Genomic DNA, 20,839 nt, shown 5'->3' with positions numbered 1-20,839 from the left:
ATCCTGACCTTGTGAGTTAGTTATTTTCATGTTCATTTCAACAACAAATCGAAAGGGCTCAAAGTTGGATAATTCAAATTTTTATTCATAAAAATGTATGCATTGACAAAAGCATGTCCATTGTAGTGTTAGTCTGGCATAGCTCTACAAAAACCTAAAGATGATGGAGATCCTCCTCTTAAGCGTTCCTTAAAAGGTTACAAGCAGGAAGCTGTAAACCAGCAACTCTGATCCCTCACTACAGTATATAAGCACCACTAGTGCAACAGTTGTGGTAGGGTCTCACTGCTCTCACTTTATAGAAGACAAAAGTAACACACTGCTGCTTTCTGCAAGAGTGTCTTAATGGTCTTAACAACTCTGTTCTCAGTCATTAGAAAATGTTGTTCCACAACGTTCTTAGTTGTCTCGTCATGGTGATAACGCTCAGTAGACAGTTTGCTTTGTTGTGAGGCCCCTGTGTACTCGCTGGTGTCTGCGGAGATTACTCTGCTGAGCGAAACACCTTCCGCACATCACACAGCTGTACGGTTTCTCTCCCGTATGAATCCGCTGATGCATCTCCAGGTGACCAACCCGGTCAAAGCTCTTTCCACAAAAGGAGCAAACAAACCACTTCTCTCTTGCTGGGGTTCTCCTTGGGGATACCTTTGCTGAGTTGAAACCATTTGAACAATTTGGGGCAAGTGAGAATACGTTGTTTAGCCAAACATTGGAATATCCTGCACCCTCATTGGCTAGCGTTTGTTTGTCTGACGGCACTCTGGTAGTTGTCCCATCCTGCCTTCTCTCTGGGTGCATGGTTTCTCTGTGCTGTCCTGGCTGTGCCTGAGCCAAATCTGTAGGGGTACTTCTTCTGTCATTCCAAACAGACTGTGCTCGCATCTCTTTCATAACTCTGTTAATGTCACCCATCTCTGATGATGGACCGCTATTGAGACCCTCCACTGCACTTTGAATGAGCTGTATGTCTGTATCTTGATCCAGTGGATATTGTTCTGTACCATAAGTGCAATCTGGACCCTCCGAGTCACAGTTGCGCTCTGTTAAAGACGCCCAGATCTGACTCTCTCTCTCATCCACAGCAAACTCAGTTTCCTCATGATCTGATTTCTCTGTGTCATGTTCACTTCCTGATGTATGTAGTGAAATAACATCATACTCTTCCTGCTCAGTCTTCACTAACTCTAGTCCACTACCCTTCTCTCTGTGGCCAGACCTGTACTGTTCAAATCCCTCTACTTCTTCTGCAGGTGGCTGTGGTCTATTTCGATCCAGTTGGTCGTCTTTCTCTCTGGCGTTCTGCTCAAATGAAGTCCTTTCACCAGCATCCTCATCACACCCTTTGGACCCTGAAAGGGAAGGTTTAAAGGAACTGTCAGTATGTCATTATTTTTTTTTTTTAATAAAAATTATATTTTACTTTTATCTATACAGGGTGGGTCACCATTGAGACCAGGGTCTAATTAAGGGTGCCCTGTGAACAAGAACATACATTTAAGAATAATACCAATACAATATGAATCAATACAAACCACTCTCACATATCACCTCCCTTAAACTATGTAAACTGTCCAATGGAGACCAGTGAGTCCAATTTCAATGTGGCCTGAAGGCTATTCCATGAGCTGGGGGCATAAAAACAAAGCATTTTCCCCCCCAGGTCAATGTAGACCTGCGGGACCTCCAGAACTAGCCAGTCCAGAGAGCAGGTCTGAAAATTGCTGTATCTCCACTTAATACATGAGCTGAGGTAGTTGGGGAGTCTCTGAAGAACCGCTTTATATACAAAAAGTAGCCAATGCTGGGCTCTTCTGGTAATCAGACTCCCAGCCAACAGAACTATTTAAAATGCAGTGTTGTGTACGAAAATGATCATAGTGCAGAGTGAGACTGAATCTAAAAGGTTTTAAAACAGGCTGCTGCATGCATGTAGATTATATCACCATAATCAAGTACTGGGAGAAGCGTTACTTGAACAATCTTCCTTCTACTTTCCAAAGTGAGACTGGTTTCTTTTATAGAAATAAATCCTATCTTAATTCTCAGCTTTTGTCAGTTTTCAGTGTTTTAAGAGTATCGTCAATCCAAATACCTAAGTACTTAGAATGGGGAACTTGCTCAATTTGGGCTCCAGTCAATGTGCAAATATGCAGGTCCTCACGAGTCAACATTACGAGACCGACAGAACAACAAACTTGGTTTTATTAGCATTTAGCACTAGTTTAAGATAAGTAGGCCATTTTTGAGTTGAGTCAAAACCATGCTGAAGGTCATGGATGACCTGCTGTACTGAGGGGGCACAGGAGTAAATCACTATCTGCATAGAGATTAATGTTACAGATGTTAAAATACCAAAATTGAGAGCACTGCAATAGCAACCCATTATCTACACTGGTTAGGCATTGAGAAATAATTGTCATTGTTAATACTGCATATTTTTTAAGAATTGACCCTTGAGTTGAGATGGACAGCAACACATTTCAGATAGGCCTAGGTCTAGCTAGCTAGTACAGTAAGCAAGCACGAGCTGGCTCACCCTGCTCCGTTCTGCTGGAAGACGAAGAGCATGTGGAAGAACAGCCTGCTTCTCGCGCTTTGGACCTTGTCGTTTGCCGTTCGTTCTCCATAAACAATAATTTGATTTTTAAGGCTTCTATTTCATTTTCTCTTCTGCACATTTCCAAGCGTAAAACAGCAAACCCGTCATCGAATAATTTACTTATTTCTGCCACCGCAGTTTTGGCCAACACATCCATAACGGAGGTTAATTTGGTCTGAAAAGTAACACAACTTGTCATATTCTCCTGGAATAACATTTTATCTGACTAGTGTTATGTTTCTACAGATTTTCAATCTGGAAAAAAAACTATAAATAGTAATAGATGCTCTGCTTTGTTAGCTACCACATTGACAGATTTTACTTCCGCGAAAGCAAACGGAGGGGAGGAACGAGTGGTCATATGATCATTAAAGAGCCCTATGGTGTCTGTAGAGCAGGGGATGCAGTCCAAACACATTTTTACCCCCCTCAGCCCTCGCGCGAGCCACTTTCCCTCAGCGAAATCCCCGTCGAAACCGGATGCAGTTTAATTGCCATCATAAGTCGAGGTTCAATTCACTAACGTTGCCCCCTCGGCTTAGTCAACAATGGAGCAAGTGAAGAACTTGGCTGCAGTCCAAACACGTTATTTTTACCCCCTCAGCCTTTGCCATCTTAAGTGGAGGTCCAATTCACTAACTTTGCCCCCTCGATTTAGCTCGAGGGAGCGAGTGAACAACTTTAGGCTGCATTCCAAACACTTAAGACACACCCTATCCCCTCAAATTAAGTGGACACTTCTGATGACGTCTGAAGAGTATACAGTTGCAGGGTAAGGTGCAAGGGAGGAAGGAATGATTTTTAAATGGACTGCCCTTGCTCAGAAATTCATCCTGCCATGATTGTGTTTTCAGCCACCGTTGGCTTGTGGGTGCTTTAAATGCTCTACAGTCAATTATGATTGCATGTCAAATCAAATCAAAGTTTATTTGTCATGTGTGCTGAATACAACAGGTGTAGACCTTACAGTGAAATTCTTACTTACAGGCTCTAACCAATAGTGCAAAAAAGGTATTAGATGAACAATAGGTAGGTAAAGAAATAAAACAACAGTAAAAAGACAGGCTATATACAGTAGCGAGGCTACATACAGACACCGGTTAGTCAGGCTGATTGAGGTAGTGTGTACGGTTAAAGTGACTATGCACATATGATGAACAGAGAGTAGCAGTAGTGTAAAAGACGGGTTGGCGGGTGGGACACAATGCAGATAGCCCGGTTAGCCAATGTGTGGGAGCACTGGTTGGTCGGCCCAATTGAGGTAGTATATACATGAATGTATAGTTAAAGTGACTATGCATATATGATTAACAGAGAGTAGCAGCAGCGTAAAAAGAGGGGTTGTGGGGGAGGGGCACACAATGCAAATAGTCCGGGTAGCCATTTGATTACCTGTTCAGGAGTCTTATGGCTTGGGGGTAAAAACTGTTGAGAAGCCTTTTTGCCCTAGACTTGGCACTCCGGTACCGCTTGCCATGCGGTAGTAGAGAGAACATGGGTGGCTGGGATGTTTGACAATGTTTAGCGACGCTGCCTGGTGTAGAGGTCCTGGATGGCAGGCAGTTTACATTAACTATAGAACTACTGTATGATAGCTAGCTAAATAACGTTAGTCTGCCTAGTTATTTCTGAAGAAGGAAAATGTTTTAATTCTACAATTTCCAAAAGCTAACCAAACAAAAACATGAGACGTGTTTGTGCATTAGTAGCACAATTTCTAACTTAGTTAAATTTGTTTTTACTTACACTTGTATGTTGACTCCATATTAAAGTTGAGGTTTTAAGTTTTGTCAGAATTCTCTTAGCGGATGTAATCATCGTGAATTGAATTATGGGGCGTTTCGTTTTGTTCCTACCACAAAAAGGGATTAAATGTGTACAATTTTTTTTTTTTAAATATCTTAGAATTAGGACAGACACTTCAAAACCTTGTTTCTTATGATACCATTTTTTAATGTCCATTTTGCCATTTATGAATGTGTTATTCAATGTGTTTCTATGGGCTACTAAACAGGTCCTAAAATTCAAAATCCCCCCAATGTCTTAGACTGAAGAATTAAAGGATTTTTAAGCCTTGATATGATTGAGTCATGGATTGTGTATGTGTGCCATTCAGAGGGTAAATAGGCAAGACAAAATATTGCCTTTGAATGTGGTATGGTAGTAGGTGCCAGGCACACCGGTTTGTGTCAAGAACTGCAACACTACTGGGTTTTTCCACACTCAACAGTTTCCCGTGTGTATCAAGAATGGTCCACCACCCAAAATGACATCCAGCCAACTTGACACAATTGTGGGAAGCATTTGAGTCAACATGGGTCAGCATCCCTGTGGAACACTTTGTAGAGTCCATGCCCCGATGAATTTCTTCGAGAGGCTGTTCTGAGGCCCCCTCCCCCCCCAAAATAAATATATATTAGGAAGGTGTTCCTAATGTTCGGAATACTTAGTGTATAGCTTGCGCCTTTAGAACTTGCACGCGCGCACACGCGTTCATTCCTCAACCACTTTCATCTTCTGAATCACTGCCCTCCAATTCACTGTCCGCCTCTACATCTGTGCTGACCAAGCCATCACCAGTCAACATTGAAAATGCTTGTTGGAGCTTTAATAAGTTCTGCATTTTCTTTCGGAGCAACACAGAGGCACCCAGGTGAAAGCGTGTTGGCTCGGCCTCACACTGCCCAAGAGAAGCAAGGGTCTCTTCAAAAAGCCCCAGCTCTCTGGCAATAAAAAAGGCCATTGTGTAGGTCTGCATGTATAAGGTGCCTCTCCTCTGCTGCCCTAAGGCACATGTTATGCTGCACGCTGCTTGGCCCGGAGCAGACTGTCCCCCAAGCTGTTGGACACCTGGGACCAGACTGGATGGTCTTTCTGGAGAACATCCACATACTCCAGTCTGGGGGGGGGTGGGGGGGATTGAGGAGACTTGTTCCTTCAATTGTAGGCATTCATCTGCTGTTTTATTCTCTCCGATGTCCACTTGATTTTTCTGAAGTGCCACACAGCAATGGTTTGTCCACCTGAAAAACAATTTAAAGAAATGGTAATCAAAATCTTGAAGTTTGATAGTAATAGTTCAAACACCTGGGTGAATGACACTTAGATAACAACAGCAGTGATATGGAGGGTGTGATGCAGTGTTCAACAACACTGAATTGGCTGCAGTACCTGCATACTTTCTGACCAGGCCACAGTAGAAAGAGCGCTCCAGGACTAGCCTATGGCTCGTGGCCAGCAGACAGTAAGTCTTCTTAGTCTGCAGCCTTCCCAAAATTGCTGCACAGTGTTGGAGACCAGTGTACAATCCGGTCAGAAGACTTAATGTAGGATGGATTAAGCAAGGGAGGGAGGTAAGATTATATAGTAAAAGGGAGTAGCTATGCATCCAGAAAATGGTGGTACCAGGACACAGTAGGGTATAGGAAAGTTGAAAGAGAGCGACCCGGCTCTACGTATTTTACAGGTTTGTGACTCACTGACACCGTCCCCGGTTTCTGTGTTGACGCATCCCATGCACATATATGTCCACCCACACTCACAGACTGGAATAACACTGTTTAGGTATGGAAATATTTACTCCCTTGGCGTGTGGGTCAGGCTGACTAGCCAATCAGGACCTGTAGAGACTGCATGGCTAGAGTGTGCACAGGGGTGAGACATGGAAATTAGTCCCACAGTGCCCTCAGCAGGGGGATTCTGTAACAGCCACCCCTAAATATGTGCAGCATATTTACAAAAATAAAAGGATTCCCTGCCGGAATGTCAGTAGTGGTGGTCCAGCCACCCTGTGTAGGTACCCTATGCAGCCACTCTATTAGCTGCAGGTCAGGAACCACCAGGGGACAGAGGGCTTAAGGTGTTGATGCGGGTAGCACGTCAGAGTAGGGCCAGCCCACTGCAACAAGTCAGGGGGACGGAATAGTACAATGCCATATCACCAAGGATAAATGGCTTCTCCTGATTTCAATCGAACTTCTTAACTTCTCCAGCATTAGCCCAGCTGTTGGTTATACACAAAAACACATCACACAAGTCACACAGAAGAGGGCTAGTGAAAGTAACCGAGTGTGAGATACATCCCATTCGTCAACATCCAGTATACCTCAGTTGGTGTGTCTGATGCTCCTCCTACACAGCAGTTGACTTTGTCTTGGTCACAAAAGAACCGCCCAACAATGCTGGTCCCAAACCATCTTTTCCTGGGGAGCCCAAATAGTGCATCTGCTGCAATAATTTGATGACCATTTTCTTTTAAAACAATGATTAATTATACCAAACTATTAGGGACACTGGGAATGGACATTTGCAAGGGTATTACTTAAACCCTTGTGTTCTTTGGGAAGCATAGGTCATTTACGCTATAGTTTCTTCGTGAATGTATCTGTAATCGGTAGTATCCACTAAGCGGATGATTGGTCCACCTAGCTTTACCAGAACCCCGTTATCCAGCGTGTTGTGGATCCAGACCATCGTGGCAACCGTAGCGGCCTGGGTAGCAAAGCCACCCACAAAACTTAGCCCTGTCTGGGAATCCCGTACTTGAGCCGTTTCCGCCTCCCACAACTTGGACGAGGGGTTGAGTTTTTGAGAGACTCACACTAGTATTGCCGCATAACATTACTACTGTTTGGCAAGGCAATGATATAAGAACTATAAAAAAGACAACTGAGGTGGTAGGATCCAGATATACACTACATGAACAAAAGTATGTGGACACCTGCTAATCGAACATCTCATTCCAAAATCATGGTCATTAATACAGAGTTGATCTCCCCTTCGCTGCTACAACAGCAGCAGCGTAAAAGAGGAGGGGGGGGGTAATGCAAATAGTCTGGGTAGCCATTTGATTAGATGTTCAGAAGACTTATGGCTTGGGGGTAGAAGCTGTTAAGAAGCCTTTTGGACCTAGACTTGGCACTCCGGTACCGCTTGAAGTGCGGTAGCAGAGAGAACAATCTATGACTAGGGTGGCTGGATTCTTTTACAATTTTTAGGGCCTTCCTCTTACACCGCCTGGTAGTCCTGGATGGCAGGAAGCTTGGTCCCGGTGATGTACTGGGCCGTACGCACTACCCTCTGTAGTGCCTTGCGATCAGAGGCCGAGCAGTTGCCATACCAGGCAGTGATGCAACCTGTCAGGATGCTCTCGATGGTGCAGCTGTAAAACCTTTTGAGGATCTGAGGACCCATGCCAAATATTTTCAGTCTCCTGAGGGGGAATAGGTTTTCTCATTGTTATCGGAGATCAGGTCTACCACTGTTGTGTCATTGGCAAACTTAATGATGGTGATGGAGTCATGCAGTCATGAGTGAACAGGGAGTACAGGAGGGGACTGAGCACGCACCCCTGAGGGGCCCCCATGTTGAGGATCAGCGTGGCGAATGTGTTGTTACCTACCCTTATCACCTGGGGGCGGCCCGTCAGGAAGTCCAGGATCCAGTTGCAGAGGGAAGTGTTTAGTCCCAGGGTCCTTAGCGTAGTGATGAGCTTTGAGGGCACTATGGTGTTGAACGCTGAGCTGTAGTCAATGAATAGCATTCTAACATACAGTTGAAGTCAGAAGTTTACATACACCTTAGCCAAATACATTTAAACTCAGTTTTTCACAATTCCTGACATTTAATCCTAGTAAATATTCCCTGTCTTAGGTCAGTTAGGATCACCACTTTATTTTAAGAATGTGAAAAGTCAGAATAATAGTACAGAGAATGATTTATTTCAGCTTTTATTTATTTCATCATATTCCCAGTGGGTCAGAAGTTTAGATACACTCAATTAGTATTTGGTAGCATTGCCTTTAAATTGTTTAACTTGGGTCAAACGTTTTGGGTAGCCTTCCACAAGCTTCCCACAATAAGTTGGGTGAATTGTGACCCATTCCTCCTGACAGAGCTGGTGTAACTGAGTCAGGTTTGTAGGCCTCCTTGCTCGCACACACTTTTTCAGTTCTGCCCACATATTTTCTATGGGATTGAGGTCAGGGCTTTGTGATAGCCACTCCAATGACTTTGCTGTCCTTAAGCCATTTTGCCACATCTTTGGAAGTATGCTTGGGGTCATTGTTCATTTCGAAGACCCATTTGCGACCAAGCTTTAACTTCCTGACTGAGGTTTTGATGTTGCTTCAATATATCCACATCATTTTCCTGCCTCATGATGCCATCTATTTTGTGAAGTGCACCAGTCCCTTCTGCAGCAAAGCACCCCCGCAACATGATGCTGCCACCCCCGTCCTTCACGGTTGGGATGGTGTTCTTCGGCTTGCAAGCGTCCCCCTTTTTCCTCCATACGTAACGATGGTAACTATGGCCAAACAGTTCTATATTTGTTCCACCAGAGGACATTTCTCCAAAAAGTACAATCTTTGACCCCATGTGCAGTTGCAAACGTAGTCTGGCAATTTTAATGGCGGTTTTGAAGCAGTGGCTTCTTCCTTGCTGAGCGGCCTTTCAGGTTATGTCGATATAGGACTCGTTTTACTGTGGATATAGATACTTTTGTACCCGTTTCCTCCAGCATCTTCACAGGGTCCTTTGCTGTTGTTCTGGGATTGATTTGCACTTTTTGCACCAAAGTACGTTCATCTCTAGGAGACAGAACAAATCTCCTTCCTGAGCGGTATGACGGCTGTGTGGTCCCATGGTGTTTATACTTGCATACTATTGTTTGTACAGATGAACGTGGTACCTTCAGGCGTTTGGAAATTGTTCCCAAGGATGAACCAGGCTTGTGGAGGTCTCCAATTTTATTTCTGAGGTCTTGGCTGATTTATTTTGATTTTCCCATGATGTCAAGCAGAGGCACTGAGTTAGAAAGTAGGTCTTGAAATACATCCACAGTTACACCTCCAATTGACTCAAAGGAAGTCAATTAGCCTATCAGAAGCTTCTAAAGCCATGTTTTCCAAGCTGTTTAAAGGCACAGTCAACTCAGTGTATGTAAACTTCTCACCCACTGGAATTGTGATGCAGTGAATTATAAGTGAAATAATCTGTCTGTAAACAATTGTTGGAAAAATTACTTGTGTCATGCACAAAGTAGATGTCCTAACCGACTTGCCAAAACTATAGTTTGTTAACAAGAAATTTGTGGAATGGTTGAAAAGTGAGTTTTAATGACTCCAACCTAAGTGTATGTAAACTTCTGACTTCAACTGTAGGTGTTCCTTTTGTCCAGGTGGGAAAGGGCAGTATGGAGTGCAATAGAGATTGCATCATCTGTGGATCTGTTGGTTCAGTATGCAAATTGGAGTGGGTCTAGGGTTTCCGGGATAACGGTGTTGATGTGAGCCAGCCTTTCAAAGCACTTCATGGCTACAGACGTGCTACGGGTCGGTAGTCATTTAGGCAGGTTACTTTAGTGTTCTTGGGCACAGGGACTATGGTGGTCTGCTTGAAACATGTTGGTATTACAGACTCAGACAGGGAGAGGTTGAAAATGCCATTGAAGACACTTGCCAGTTGGTCAGCGCATGCTCAGAGTACACGTCCTGGTAATCCGTCTGGCCCTGCGGCCTTGTGAGTTTTGACCTCTTTAAAAGGTCTCACTCACATCGGCTGAGAAGAGCGTGATCACACAGTCGTCCGGAACAGCTTATGCTCTCATGCATGTTTCAGTGTTACTTGCCTCGAAGCGAGCATAGAAGTTATTTAGGTCGTCTGGTAGGCTCGTATCACTGGGCAGCTATCGGCTGTGTTTCCCTTTGAGTTCTGTAATAGTTTGCAGGCCCTGCCACATCCGATGAGCGTCGGAGCCAGTGTAGTATGATTCGATCTTAGTCCTGTTTTGATGCTTTGCCTGTTTGGTGGTTCGTTGGAGGGCAAAGCGAGATTTCTTATAATCTTCCAGGTTAGAGTCCCGCACATTTAAAGCGGCAGCTCTACCTTTTAGTTCAGTGAGGATGTTACCCCAACCAGAAGCCATAGATTACAGGCATGTACGTACAGTCATCGATGAAGCCAGTGACTGATGTGGTGTACTCCTCAATGCCATCGGAAGAATCCCGGAACATATACCAGTCTGTGCTAGCAAAACAGTCCTGTAGTTTAGCATCTGCTTCATCTGACCACTTTTTTTTATTGACCGAGTCACTGGTGCTTCCTGCTTTCATTTTTGCTTATAAGCTGGAATCAGGAGGATAGAATTATATTCATATTTGCCAAACGGAGGGTGAGCTTTGTACGCGTCTTTGTGTGTGGAGTAAAGGTGGTCTAGAATTTTTTTACCCCTCTTGTTGCACATTTGACATGCTGATAGAAATTTGTTAAAACGGATTTAAGTTATCCTGCATCAAAGTCCCCGGCCACTAGGAGCGCCGCCTCTGAACATTTTCCTGTTTGCTTATGGCGGTTGTGGTGGTTTATTTCTGTATTATCAAATTAGGAGAGACAAACTTATCACACAAGTCAGAGTTATACTTAAACTACATCTTTAATAATATGAGCTTTGCAATAGCAATGACTTGTCAACGATTCACCATTTTCTAATGAACCGTTGAGACTGATAAAACAATTATTACATCGAAATCGCCTCTATTTATTTTGGATGAATTAGTCTTTCAATTTAATACTAAACAAGCTATTAAAACGTTCAGTTTATATCTTCAACAAACACTAGCGACCGTATCTTTCCAGGCAAAACATACCAATAGTTGAATTACAATCAGAAACCCAGATTTTAGTAAATACCATATACCCAATGCTATTGAAAGGATGACAAAACTCCGCAAATATCCCAATTACAATTGTCTGTAGTCGTAAAATCAGGCACATAATAACAACACATAATAGCGTTACTCCGGCGAAGATTCTCACATGCCAAATGAATAGATTAGCAGTCAGAGTAAAATCGACATTCATAGACTAGGAAACAGATCTTGCACATTTTAATAAAAGTAGATTGTTTTCTCATGCAACGTATTTCAATTACTTTACTACATCACATTAATCCCGCAATGATAATTAGTTTGATGGATACCCTAGGCTTTGTACGACATTATAAATTACGTCGAGATTCCATCTTAATTTGCGCTAACTTTATGGGAAAAGGTTCATTCAATAAATCCTGCAACTCCACTCATACTGGGAAGAAAAAATAAAACACTTTCAGACCTTAAGGGCAGTTTTATTTCAAATGTAGTACCCAGACGGAGAAAATCCAATAAGCGTTTTATAGTTTACATTTACATTTACGTCATTTAGCAGACGCTCTTATCCAGAGCGACTTACAAATTGGTGCATTCACCTTATGATATCCAGTGGAACAACCACTTTACATAGTACATCTATATCTTTTTGGGGGGGAGGGGGGGGTTAGAAGGATTACTATATCCTATCCCAGGTATTCCTTAAAGAGGTGGGGTTTCAGGTGTCTACGAAAGGTGGTGATTGACTCCGCTGTCCTGGTGTCGTGAGGGAGCTTGTTCCACCATTTGGGTGCCAGAGCAGCGAACAGTTTTGACTGGGCTGAGCGGGAACTGTGCTTCCGCAGAGGTAGGGGGGCCAGCAGGCCAGAGGTGGATGAACGCAGTGCCCTTGTTTGGGTGTAGGGCCTGATCAGAGCCTGAAGGTACGGAGGTGCCGTTCCCCTCACAGCTCCGTAGGCAAGCACCATGGTCTTGTAGCAGATGCGAGCTTCAACTGGAAGCCAGTGGAGTGTGCGGAGGAGCGGGGTGACGTGAGAGAACTTGGGAAGGTTGAACACCAGACGGGCTGCGGCGTTCTGGATGAGTTGTAGGGGTTTAATGGCACAGGCAGGGAGCCCCGCCAACAGGGAGTTGCAGTAATCCAGACAGGAGATGACAAGTGCCTGGATTAGGACCAGCGCCGCTTCCTGTGTAAGGCAGGGTCGTACTCTGCGAATGTTGTATAGCATGAACCTACAGGATCGGGTCACTGCCTCGATGTTAGCGGAGAACGACAGGGTGTTGTCCAGGGTCACGCCGAGGCTCTTAGCACTCTGGGAGGAGGACACAATGGAGTTGTCCACCGTGATGGCGAGATCATGGAAAGGGCAGTCCTTCCCCGGGAGGAAGAGCAGCTCCGTCTTGCCGAGGTTCAGCTTGAGGTGGTGATCCGTCATCCACACTGATATGTCTGCCAGACATGCAGAGATGCGATTCGCCACCTGGTTATCAGAAGGGGGAAAATTCTTAGTTACATCGTTAGGGTAAGATAACCAAAAGTGGACACACTCCAATCAGTTTCTAGAGCATAATTGACCAGATTTTGTAGACTGTTTAATAGTGCTTAAAACCTCATCTTTATCAAATGATCCATTAAAGATACCAACTCAAAACCTACGTACATCTACGAATGGGTGGTTTAAATTGTATGTAATTATATTCTCAGCATTACTTTATCAAATCTCTAGTAATCGATTATACACACATACAATTTATCGTATTTTCATATTCACAGAATCCATATAAAACGTTAGAAATTCTTAGGTACTCACACAGAACTTTAATGATCACCCACACAGAACTGGTCAGATGCTCACACAGAACTGGTCAGATGCTCACACAGAACTGGTCAGATGTCCACACAGATCAGAACATAATTGAAAGGTTACCCACACAGAGTCAACCTATCGCGCCCACACAGAACGCTCCTACAAAGATTACCTACACAGGATTTCAAACCCTGTCTATATGTACAGGAAAACCCATAATGTAATCAAAATATTACCTAGTGGTCCCAAAACAAAACACTCACACAGAGTAACCCAGGGCATACCTTGCTAGCACATTTAAAATAATTGGAATTCACCACTTCTGAGGCTCACTTAGACAGTCACACAGACACTTTTCAGAATGAGGTCCTTCTTCCAATAGGGTTTCACCAGGTACCGTGCTTCACAAAGAATCCAGTCACCCTGGCCCCTCACCCCTACAGACCGCACCAATCCCCACTGTGATCAATTCAGTGTCAGGATGGCTCTAGGTCACCCGCAACCGACCAATGATAGGTGTCTTTGAGACGACTAACTCTCAGATCATCCTCCACTGACTCGGCCCGGCTTACGCCTCCAAGGTGCCCCCCTCACACAGGAATACACACTCGGAGCCTACGTAACAGAGGCTTATCTAAAAACTCGACTTCAAGTGTGGTTCGCTCAACTCTTTCTTAAAAAAAACAAAGTTTGAGATCTGGTGTCCACTCGGCTCGCTGCCTCTCAGGTCAAAGGTGGGTCCATCTGCTTCGTTCCCGAAGTGTGGTTTCCCTGAGATCCCAAGTTTGAGGGATCCCTCGTGCACGATTTACCCAGATCGTCAGGAGCTCTCACCAAGTGAAGATTCACATCGCATCCTCGTCGCCAAATATGGTGGTTTATTTCTGTATTATCAAATTAGGAGAGACAAACTTATCACACAAGTCAGAGTTATATGGGCTCCCTGTGGCTCAGTTGGTAGAGCACGGTGTTTGCAACCCTGCACGATCTGGGTAAATCGTGCAGGGTTGTGGGTTCGATTCCCACGGGGGGCCAGTACGGGAAAAAAAGGGGGGGGGGGAAAAATGTATGAATTGAAATGTATGCATCCACTACTGTAAGTCGCTCTGGATAAGAGCGTCTGCTAAATGACTAAAATGTAAAATGTTATACTTAAACTACATCTTTAATAATAAGAGCTTTGCAATAGCAATGACTTGTCAACGATTCACCATTTTCTAATGAACCGTTGAGAGTGATAAAACAAAAGTACAAAGGTCTTTTATAGCCAAGATACACCCCTTTCAACCTACATGACGAACAACAGATACATAGAATGGTCACAAGGTTAAGATTTGTATGAAAGATATCTATAAGACAGCATCTGATTTGTCAACAGTTTTCATTGTATAGACCAGTGTCTGGCCCTCCTACTCCAAACTGGAACCATCTCTCCCTGGTACAGTATAGAACAGAATACATTAACTCATGTTCTCTGGAATGCTCTTTAGGTTTTATCACCCAAAGGCATCGTAAATCTCCTCTGTCAGCGTTATCTCATAGAGGCCCATCCTCAGTAGAACACACACACACACATACACACAATAGTTAACAGAATACTCTATTATGTCGAATAAAACAACCATTATAATGCAATACAAGCATTATAACATAATCTTGCAATTTCCCTGTCACGGGATATACAGCTCCTTGAGTGTGGTCTTAGTGCCAGCATCTGTCTATGTTGGTATTTAGACAGCTACGAAAATACAGATAAACTCTCTTGGTAGATAGTGTGGTCTAACGCTTATCATGAGACACTCTACCTCAGCCGAGCAAAACCTCGAGACTTCCTTAGATATTGTGTACCAGCTGTTTACAAATATACATAGACCACCACTCCTTGTCTTATCAGAGGCTGCTGTTCTATCCTGACGATAGTGTATAACCCGCCAGCTGTATGTTATCCATGTCGTCGTTCAGCCACGACTCGGTGAAACATAAGATATTACAGTTTTTAATGTCCCGTTGGTAGGATATGTGATTTTAGATTGTCCCACTTATTTTCCAGCGATTGTACGTTGGCTAATAATTATGGACGGCAGGCAGATTAGCCACATGTTGCCTGATCCTCACAAGGCACCCCGATCTCCTTCCGTGAAATCTCTGTCTCTTTCTCCTGTGAATGAAAGGGATGAGGGCCTGTTCGGGTGTCTGGAGTAAATCACTCTCGTCCGACTCATTCAAGAAAAATTATTTGTCCAACTCAAGATGAGTAATCTCTGTTCTGATGTCCTGAAGCTCTTTTGGGTTATGGTTGAACAGGGTTCTGGTTGAGGTCATGACTCTGTGCACCCCAGTCAGGTTCTTCACTGATCTCAACAAAACATTTCTGTATGGACCTCGCTTTGTTCACGGGGTATTGTCATGCTGAAACCGGAAAGGGCTTTCCCCAAACTGTTGCCACGAAGTTGGAAGCACAGAATGTCGCATGTTGTATTAAAATTTTCCTTCTCTGGAACTAAGGGGCCTAGCCCGAACCATGGCTGCTCGGCCATGGAAACCCATTTCATGAAGCTCCCATCGAACAGTTATTGTGCTGACGTTGCTTCCAGAGGCAGTTTGGAACTCTGTAGTGAGTGTTGCAACCGAGGACAGACGATTTTTACGTGCTTCAGAACTTCGCGGTCCCTTTGCTTAAGCTTGTGTGGCCTACCACTTCGTAGCTGAGCCGTTGTTGCTCCTATACGTTTCCACTTCACAATAACAGCACTTACAGTTGACCGGGGCACCTCTAGCAGCACAGAAACTTGACGAACTGACTTGTTGGAAAGGTGGGCTTCCCTGTGGCTCAGTTGGTAGAGCATGGTGTTTGCAACGCCAGGGTTGTGGGTTCGATTTCCACGGGGGGCCAGTACAACAAAAAAAATATGCATGAAATGTATGCAATCACTACTGTAAGTCGCTCTGGATAAGATCGTCTACTAAAATGTAAAAATGTAATGTAAATGTGGCATCCTATGACAGTGCCATGTTGAAAGTTTATGGAGATTGCATGGCTGTGCGCTCGATTTTATACATAAGTCAGCCACAGGCGTGGCTGAAATAGCCAAATCCACAAATTGTAAGTGGTGTCCACATAGACTATATATACAAAAGTATTTCCCCTTTAACAATTATGAACAGCATTGAATTCATAATATACAGTTGAAGTCGGAAGTTTACATTCACTTATTTTGGAGTCATTACAACTCGTTTTTCAACCACTCCACAAATGTCTTGTTAAACTATAGTTTTGGCAAGTCGGTTAGGACATCTACTTTGTGCATGACACAAGTAATTTTTCCAACAATTGTTTACAGACAGATTATTTCCCTTCGAATTCACTGTATCACAATTCCAGTGGGTCAGAAGTTTACATACACTAAGTTAACTGTGCCTTTAAACAGCTTGGAAAATTCCAGAAAATGATGTCATGGCTTTAGAAGCTTCTGATAGGCTAATTGACATCATTTGACATCATTTGATGTCCTGTGGTTGTATTTCAAGGCCTACCTTCAAACTCAGTGCCTCTTTGTTTGACATCATGGGAAAATCAAAAGAAATCAGCCAAGACCTCAGAAATAAAATTGGAGACCTCCACAAGTCTGGTTCATCCTTGGGAGCAATTTCCAAATGCTTTAAAAAAAAAAGGTACCACGTTCATCTGTACAAACAATAGTACGCAAGTATAAACAACGGGACCACGCAGCCGTCATAAAGCTCAGGAAGAAGACGCGTTCTGTCTCCTAGAGATGAACGTACTTTGGTGCGAAAAGTGAAAATAAATCCCAGAACAGCAAAGGACCTTGTGAAGATGCTGGAGGAAACAGGTACAAAAGTATCTATATCCACAGTAAAACAAGTCCTATATCAACATAACCTGAAAGGCCGCTCAGCAAGGAAGAAGCCATTGCTCCAAAACCGGCATAAAAAAGCCAGACTACGTTTGCAACTGCACATGGGGACAAAGATCGTACTTTTTAGATCAATGTCCTCTGGTCTGATGAAACAAAAATAGAACTGTTTGGCCATAATGACCATTGTTATGTTTGGAGGAAAAAGGGGGAGGCTTGCAAGCTGAAGAACACCATCCCAACCGTGAAGCACGGGGGTGGCAGTATCATGTTGTGAGGGTGCTCCCTGCAGGAGGGACTGGTGCACTTCACAAAATAGATGGCATCATGAGGCAGGAAAATGATGTGGATATATTGAAGCAACTTCAAGAAATCAGTCAGGAAGTTAAAGCTTGGTGGCAAATGGGTCTTCCAAATGGACAATGACCCCAAGCATTCTTCCAAAGTTGTGGCAAAATGGTTTAAGGTCAACAAAGTCAAGGTATTGGAGTGGCCATCACAAAGCCCTGACCTCAATCCTATAGAAAATGTGTGGGCAGAACTGAGAAAGCGTGTGCGAGCAAGGAGGCCGACAAACCTGACTCAGTTACACCAGCTCTGTCAGGAGGAATGGGCCAAAATTCACCCAACTTATTGTGGGAAGCTTGTGGAAGGCTACCCAAAACGTTTGACCCAAGTTAAACAATTTAAAGGCAATGCTACCAAATACTAATTGAGTGTATGTAAACTTCTGACCCACTGGGAATGTGATGAAAGAAATAAAAGCTGAAATAAATAATTTATATTATTCTGACATTTCATATTCTTAAAATAAAGTGATGATCCTAACTGACCTAAGACAGGGAATATTTACTATGACTAAATGTCAGGGATTGTGAAAAACCGATTTTTAAATGTATTTGGCTAAGGTGAATGTAAACTTCCAACTTCAACTGTATATGAGGACATATAAGAATCTTAGCTTACTGAGACTTTATAGTTATTCCTTAATTGTTATCATTGACACACCTGTGGACAGAGGACAATTTGATCCATCTGAGGTCAGTGGTACCAACTTCCTGACAGTCTCTCGTTCAAACTGCGGGAGGGACTCCACATCGAAAAACACAAAGCCAAACAAGCTCTTTTCCTTCTTGCCATTAACCACACAATTCATTCAACGTACATCAACCCCTCCAAGAATCCTCTTTAGTATATCAATATCTTATGTTGCCTGGCTGCCCATCCACATTGCTCCAGTTCAACTGACATTTCTCCACCACAAAGAGTCTGAATTTGCCTCCCTCCCCTACGATAATTTCTAGAATGCGAACACTTTCTAACCGTTCTGATTGGTCAGAGAAACCGATGGGTTGGGCCAGAGCCGGCCTACACAATGATGTTATCAACTTTTATACTCTGATGCGGATAGATTTGTTAGAGATGGCCCAGTCGTTGATTAATTTGTTTTGTACAATGGACTAACCATCTAATGTTGGCTAGTAATGAATACATTTTCAAAATGTCTTTAAATTGATAATTCTGTGAACAGTCTTGTGCAAGTTTTAAATTGACATTATAACTGTTAGCAAAGGTGTCAGCTAGAGATGCTAATTAGCATTTTCAGATCTGAGAGTAAATAGATAAAAGTCCTTGACTGAGAGATTTACATGGTTATCAAAACATCACATCAGGGTAAGCCTACAATAAAACAGCCCTTAAGTGTTTCTAAAATCCCCTATGAGAAAAATGAATGGTGAAAAAACAATTCGAAACATTTCCCTGTTTGACCGCTAGGTTTTATGACTCCTCCACTGTGGGGCTCAGTTTCTCAGGACTGGCCTTCCTCCCCTGTCCCCATGAAGCCAACCTGGTTCCAGAGCAAAACTTATAATATGGCAGTGTGGAGCCCACAGACATCCCTCAATGCTCAGCGACCTGGGTTGTCAGGAGGGGGTGACCAAAGGGGAAGACTGGGGACACATACAGGTTGACAAGGCCGACTGTACACATCAGTTCTTACCAGATCTCAGAGGCACTCTCCAACCACTTCCACTACAGCAACGGGTTCTTCTAGCCCAAACCACACTCCAATGCCATCCTCCTACACCCCAGAGGACAGAGCATATAGAAAGCTTGGAAGAAGTCAGTTGAAAAGGGAACTGCCCTCAGCTCCACCCTAACCCAATGGTCATGGAGGCCTGTTAATTATTCCAGTGAACTGAACTGGGATACAGTTGAACTGAAGAGTAGGCATTTGGCAATCTCATGCTCACTTTCATGGTTGATTTTGTTCTTTTTTACATCAGCATTGCCTTCTTGCGTCCCACTATGTAAACAATATTTACCAGCGAAGAAGAGATTAGACAAGATTGCAGCATCACTGTGTCAACTATAAACCCAGTCTTGTCTAACCACTTATCAGTGGTGCTTGTGCTGTCATTTTAGCTAACCATATACACTGAACAAAAAATATAAAACTAAACATGTAAAATGTTAGTCCCATGTTTCATGAGCTGAAATAAAAGATCCCAGAAATGCTCCATATGCACAAAAAGCTTATTTCTCTCAAATTTTGGCAAGAAATTAGTTTACATCCCTGTTAGTGAGCATTTCTCCTTTACCAAGATATTCCATTCACCTCACAGGTGTGGCATATCAAGAAGCTGATTAAACAGCACGATCATTACACAGGTGCACCTTGTGCTGGTGACAATAGAAGGCCACTAAAATGTGCAGTTGTGTCACACAACACAATGCCACAGATGTCAAGTTGAGGGAGCTTGCAATTGGCATGCTGACTACAGGAATGTCCAACAGAGCTATTACTAGATAATTTAACGTTAATTTCTCTACCGTAAGCCACATCCAATGTCATTTTATAGAATTTGGCAATAAGTTCAACCAGCCTCACAACCGCGAACCACGTGTAACCATGCCAGCCCAGGACCTCCACATCCAGCTTCTTCACCTGCTGGATTGTCTGAGACCAGCCACCCAGACAGCTGATGAAACTGTGGGTTTGCACAACCCGAAGAATTTCTGCAAAAACTGTTAGAAACCGTCTCAGGGAAGCTCATCTGCGTGCTCTTCGTCCTAACCAGGGTCTTGACCTGAATGCAGTTCAGCGTCAACCAACATCAGTGGGCAAATGCTCACCGTCGATGGCCACTGGCATGTTGGGAGAAGTGTGTTCTTCATGGATGAATGCCGGTTTCAACTGTACCAGGCAGATGGCAGACAGCGTGTATGGCATTGTGTGGGCAAGCGGTTTGCTGATGTCAACGTTGTGAACAGAGCGTCCCATGGTGGCGATGGGGTTATGGTATGGACAGGCATAAGCTATGGACAACGAACACAATTGCATTTTAGCGATGTCAATTTTACAGAGCTACCGTGACGAGATCCTGAGGCCCATTGTCGTGCCATTCATCCACAGCCATCACCTCATGTTTCAGTATAACACACGGCCCCATGTCGCAAGAGTCTGTACATAATTTCTGGAAGCTGAAAATGTCCCAGTTCTTCCATGGCCTGCATACTCACCAGACATGTCACCCATTGACCATTTTAGGGATGCTCTGGATCAACGTGTAAGACAGAGTGTTGTAGTTCCAGTTCCCACCAATATCCAGCATCTTCGCACAGCCATTGAAGAGGAGTGGGACAACATTCCACAATCAACAGACTGATCAACTTTATGCGAAGGAAATGTGTCACGCTGCATGAGGCAAATGGTGGTCACACCAGATACTGACTAATTTTCTCATCCTCACCCCTACTTTTCTTTAAGGTGCATATCTGGATTCCCAGTCATGTGACATCCATAGATTAGGACCTAATGGATTTTTCAATTGACTGATTTATATGAACTGTAACTGCATGTTGCGTTTATATTTTCGTTCAGTGTAAATACACCCCCCCCCC

The 20,839-nt window shown here is 43.6% G+C and overlaps 1 protein-coding gene across 4 annotated transcripts; it reads right to left on the bottom strand.

Moving 5' to 3' along the window:
- Window positions 1–64: 64 nt before the first annotated feature.
- LOC106569381 (gastrula zinc finger protein 5-1) lies at window positions 65–4,438 on the bottom strand. Of its 4 annotated transcripts, XR_006758806.1 has the most exons (3): window positions 2,540–3,231; window positions 1,545–1,628; window positions 65–1,352 (listed from the first exon to the last, which is right to left on the bottom strand). XR_006758806.1 is itself a non-coding variant. In XM_014140701.2 (2 exons), the coding sequence occupies exons 1-2, from the start codon at window positions 4,365–4,367 to the stop codon at window positions 427–429; spliced, it is 945 nt and encodes a 314-aa protein (XP_013996176.2). In that variant the 5' UTR covers window positions 4,368–4,438; the 3' UTR covers window positions 65–426. The 4 variants fall into 4 exon arrangements, 2 of the variants coding, with proteins under 2 accessions (XP_013996176.2, XP_013996175.2); XR_001320488.2 differs by lacking the exon at window positions 2,540–3,231 and having other exon boundaries at window positions 1,545–2,533; XM_014140701.2 differs by lacking the exons at window positions 1,545–1,628; window positions 2,540–3,231 and adding an exon at window positions 4,349–4,438.
- Between the last annotated feature and the right edge of the window lie 16,401 nt (window positions 4,439–20,839).

This window comes from Salmo salar, chromosome ssa14, assembly GCF_905237065.1.
Source record: "Salmo salar chromosome ssa14, Ssal_v3.1, whole genome shotgun sequence".
Taxonomy (NCBI): Eukaryota; Metazoa; Chordata; class Actinopteri; order Salmoniformes; family Salmonidae; genus Salmo; species Salmo salar.
The sequence above is the reverse complement of the archived record's forward strand: the minus strand, read 5'-3'. Positions and strand labels throughout refer to the sequence as shown.

Coding starts and splice junctions, on each gene's coding strand:
- LOC106569381 (XM_014140700.2), bottom strand. CDS start 2,819: ATGTTATTCCAGGAGAATATGACAAGTTGTGTTACTTTTCAGACCAAA. Junction 1,353..2,539: donor TTCCAGCAGAACGGAGCAGG/GTGAGCCAGCTC, acceptor CTTCCCTTTCAG/GGTCCAAAGGGTGTGATGAG.